General features: G+C 38.7%; 1 protein-coding gene across 1 annotated transcript in view; it reads right to left on the bottom strand.

Moving 5' to 3' along the window:
• The window catches only part of LOC108534049 (centrosomal protein of 44 kDa), a gene marked incomplete at its 5' end in the record, with an annotated part of 12,677 nt that extends 9,832 nt beyond the window's left edge, over window positions 1-2,845 (bottom strand). The window contains one exon of the mRNA XM_017879145.1: window positions 2,675-2,845. Coding sequence (XP_017734634.1) covers window positions 2,675-2,845 — 171 coding nt within the window. The remainder of the gene's footprint in view (window positions 1-2,674) is intronic.
• Window positions 2,846-3,645: the final 800 nt, after the last annotated feature.

A 3,645-nucleotide genomic window follows, 5' to 3' on the forward strand; every position in this document is an offset into this window, starting at 1 on the left:
CTCCTTGAAGAGGTCCTTCACATCCCTTGTAAGTTGGATTCCTAGGTATTTTATTCTCTTTGACGCAATTGTGAATGGGAGTTCACTCATGATTTGGCTCTCTGTTTGTCTGTTATTGGTGTATAGGAATGTTTGTGATTTTTGCAAAATGATTTTGTATCCTGAGACTTTGCTGAAGTTGCTTATCAGCTTAAGGAGATTTTGGGCTGAAATAATGGGGTTTTCTAAACACACAATCATGTTATCTGCAAACAGGGACAATTTGAATTCCTCTTTTCCTAACTGAATACCCTTTATTTCTTTCTCCTGTATGATTGCCCTGGCCAGAACTTCCAACACTATGTTGAATAGGAGTGGTGAGAGAGGACATCCCTCTCTTGTGCCAGTTTTCAAAGGGAATGGTTCCAGTTTTTGCCCATTCAGTATATTGGCTGTGGGTTTGCTATAAATAGCTCTTATTATTTTGAGATATGTCCCATCAATACCTAATTTATTGAGAGTTTTTTGCATGAAGGGTTGTTGAATTTTGTTGAAGGCTTTTTCTGTATCTATTGAGATAATCATGTGGTTTTTGTCTTTGGTTCTGTTTATAGAATGGATTATGCTTATTGATTTGCATATGTGGAACCAGCCTTGCAGCCTAGGTATGAAGCTCACTTGATCATGGTGGATATAAGCTTTTTGATGGGCTGCTGTATTCGATTTGCCAGTATTTTATCAAGGATTTTTGCATCGATGTTCATCAGGGACACTGGTCTAAAATTCTCTTTTTTTGTTGTGTCTCTGCCAGGCTTTGGTATCAGGATGATGCTAGCCTCATAAAATGAGTTCAGGAGGATTCCCTCTTTTTCTATCGATTGGAATAGTTTCAGAAGGAATGGTACCAGCTCCTCTTGGTACCTCTGGTAGAATTTGGCTGTGAATCTGTCTGGTCCTGGACTTTTTTTGGTTTGTAGGCTATTAATTATTGCCTCAATTTCAGAGCCTGTTATTGGTCAATTCAGGGATCTGAGACGAAGCTTCCAGAGGAACGATCAGGCAGCAACATTTGCTGTTCTGCAATATTCGCTGTTCTGCAGCCTCCGTTGCTGATACCCAGGCAAACAGGGTCTGGAGTGGAACTCCAGCAAATTCCAACAGACCTGCAGCTGAGGGTCCTGACTGTTAGAAGGAAAACTAACTAATAGAAAGGACGTCCAGACCAAAACCCCATCTGTACGTCACCATCATCAATGACCAAAGGTAGATAAAACCACAAAGATGGGGAGAAATCAGAGGAGAAAAGCTGAAAATTCTAAAACTCAGAGCACCTGTCCTCCTCCAAAGGACAGCTCCTCGCCAGCAATGGAACAAAGCTGGATGGAGAATGACTTTGACAAGTTGAGAGAAGAAGGCTTCAGACAATCAGACTTCTCAGAGCTAAAGGCAGATGTTCAAACCCATTGCAAAGAAGCTAAAAACCTTGAAAAAAGATTTGACAAATAGCTAACTAGAATAACCACTGTAGAGAAGTCCTTAAACGACCTGACGGAGCTGAAAACCACGGCATGAGAACTACGTGATGCATGCACAAGATTCAGTAGCCGATTCAATCAACTGGAAGAAAGGGTATCAGTGGTTGAAGATCAAAAGAATGAAATGAAGTGAGAAGAGAAGTTTAGAGAAAAAAGAGGAAAAAGAAACGAACAAAGCCTCCAAGAAATATGGGACTATGTGAAAAGACCAAATGTATGTCTGATAGGTATACCTGAAAAGTGATAGGGAGAATGGAATCAAGTTGGAAAACACTCTTCAGGATATCATCCAGGAGAACTTGCCCAATCTAGCAAGGCAGGGAAACATTCAAATTCAGGAAACACAGAGAACACCACAAAGATACTCCTTGAGAAGAGCAACTCCAAGACACATAATTGCCAGATTCACCAAATTTGAAATGAAGGAAAAAATGTTAAGGCAGGCAGAGAGAAAGGTCAGGTTGCCCACAAAGGGAAGCCCATCAGACTAACAGCAGATCTCTCGGCAGAAACTCTACAAGCCAGTTAGTCTTGCTAGTGAGCAAGACTAATAAAGAAGAAAAGAGAGAAGAATCAAATAGATGCAATAAAAAATGATAAAGGGAGCACCACCACTGATCCCACAGAAACACAAACTACCATCAGAGAATACTATAAACACCTCTATGCAAATAAACTAGAAAATCTAGAAGAAACGGATAAATTCCTGGACACATACACCCTCCCAAGACTAAAGCTAGAAATGGTTTTTTAAGAGAGACAGAAAATAACAGCAAGGAGCCAGAAAGGAAAACGAATAGGCAATAAAGTGCCAATCTTTTTCATTCACCAATAAGAAAATAGGTGGTAGAGAACCTCCACTATGCAAAGTAGTGTATCTCTATGTCTCACTAAACTGTAGGTTCCTTAAAGCCAAGTACCATATCTCATTCTACTTTGCATTATCCCAATACTTAGCCCAGCACCCTACACATACGCAGCAAATATTTGTTGAATTATTTCAGTAAGACTTATTGATACTTAAGTAATCACAACATAGGTGAAATGTCATGATTAATAATTCAAAAGGCTAGAAATATTCCAAAGTTTAGAGGCTGAAATAATTACATATATTTAAGTATAAAATACTGGCATCTATTTAAAAAGTCCAAAATTGTTACCTGTTGCTCAGCCTTGATTTCAGGAACCTTTACTTCAGGCATCTTTATTTCAGTAGCATTTAAGTCAGATACATCAACTGCTTCATTAACATCTGTTATTGGACTTAATGTATCCTCAGAAATTTCAACATTATCTTCATTATACAAGTGACGAATCACCACAGCTTTCTTCTGCATAGAGAAAAATATGTAAGAAACACTTCAATGTTTTCCTCCCACAATTATTCATTTTTAAGTTCAGGGGTACATGTGCAGGTTTATTACACAAGTAAATGTGTCATGGGGGTTTGATGTGCAGATTATTTCATCACCCAGGTATTAAACCTAGTACCCACTAGTTATTTTTCCTGAACCTCCTCCTACCCTCCACCCTCTGAAAGGCTCCAATGTGTGTTGTTTCCCTCTATGTGTCCATGCGTTCTCATCATTTAGCTCCCACTTACAAGTGAGAGCAAGTGGTATGTTTTTCTGTTTCTGCACTAGTATGCTAAGGATAAGGGCCTCCAGCTCCATCCATGTCCCTGCAAAGGACATGATCCCATTATTTTTTACGGCTACAGAGTATTCCATAGTGTTCATGTATCACATCTTCTTTATCTGCTCGATGATTGGTGGGCGTTGATTCCATGTCTTTCCTATTGTGAGTAGTGCTGCAATGAACACATGCATGCATGTGTCTTTACAACAGAACAATACATATTCCCTTAAATATATACCAAGTAATGGGACTGCTGGGTCAAATGGTATTTCTGTCTTTAGATCTTTGAGGAATTGCCACATTGTCTTCCACAGTAGTTGAACTAACTTACACTCCCACCAACAGTGTATAAGCATTCCCTTTATTTCCACAACCTCATCAGCATCTGTTATTTTTTGACTTTTTTTTTTCCATATTTGATAGTGTTTTTATTTTTTTTATTTTTATTTTTTTATTATACTTCAAGTTCTAGGGTACATGTGCATAACATGCA

The sequence above is a fragment of the Rhinopithecus bieti genome, unplaced genomic scaffold, assembly GCF_001698545.2.
Source record: "Rhinopithecus bieti isolate Rb0 unplaced genomic scaffold, ASM169854v2 scaffold_9996, whole genome shotgun sequence".
In the NCBI taxonomy this organism is placed as follows: domain Eukaryota; kingdom Metazoa; phylum Chordata; class Mammalia; order Primates; family Cercopithecidae; genus Rhinopithecus; species Rhinopithecus bieti.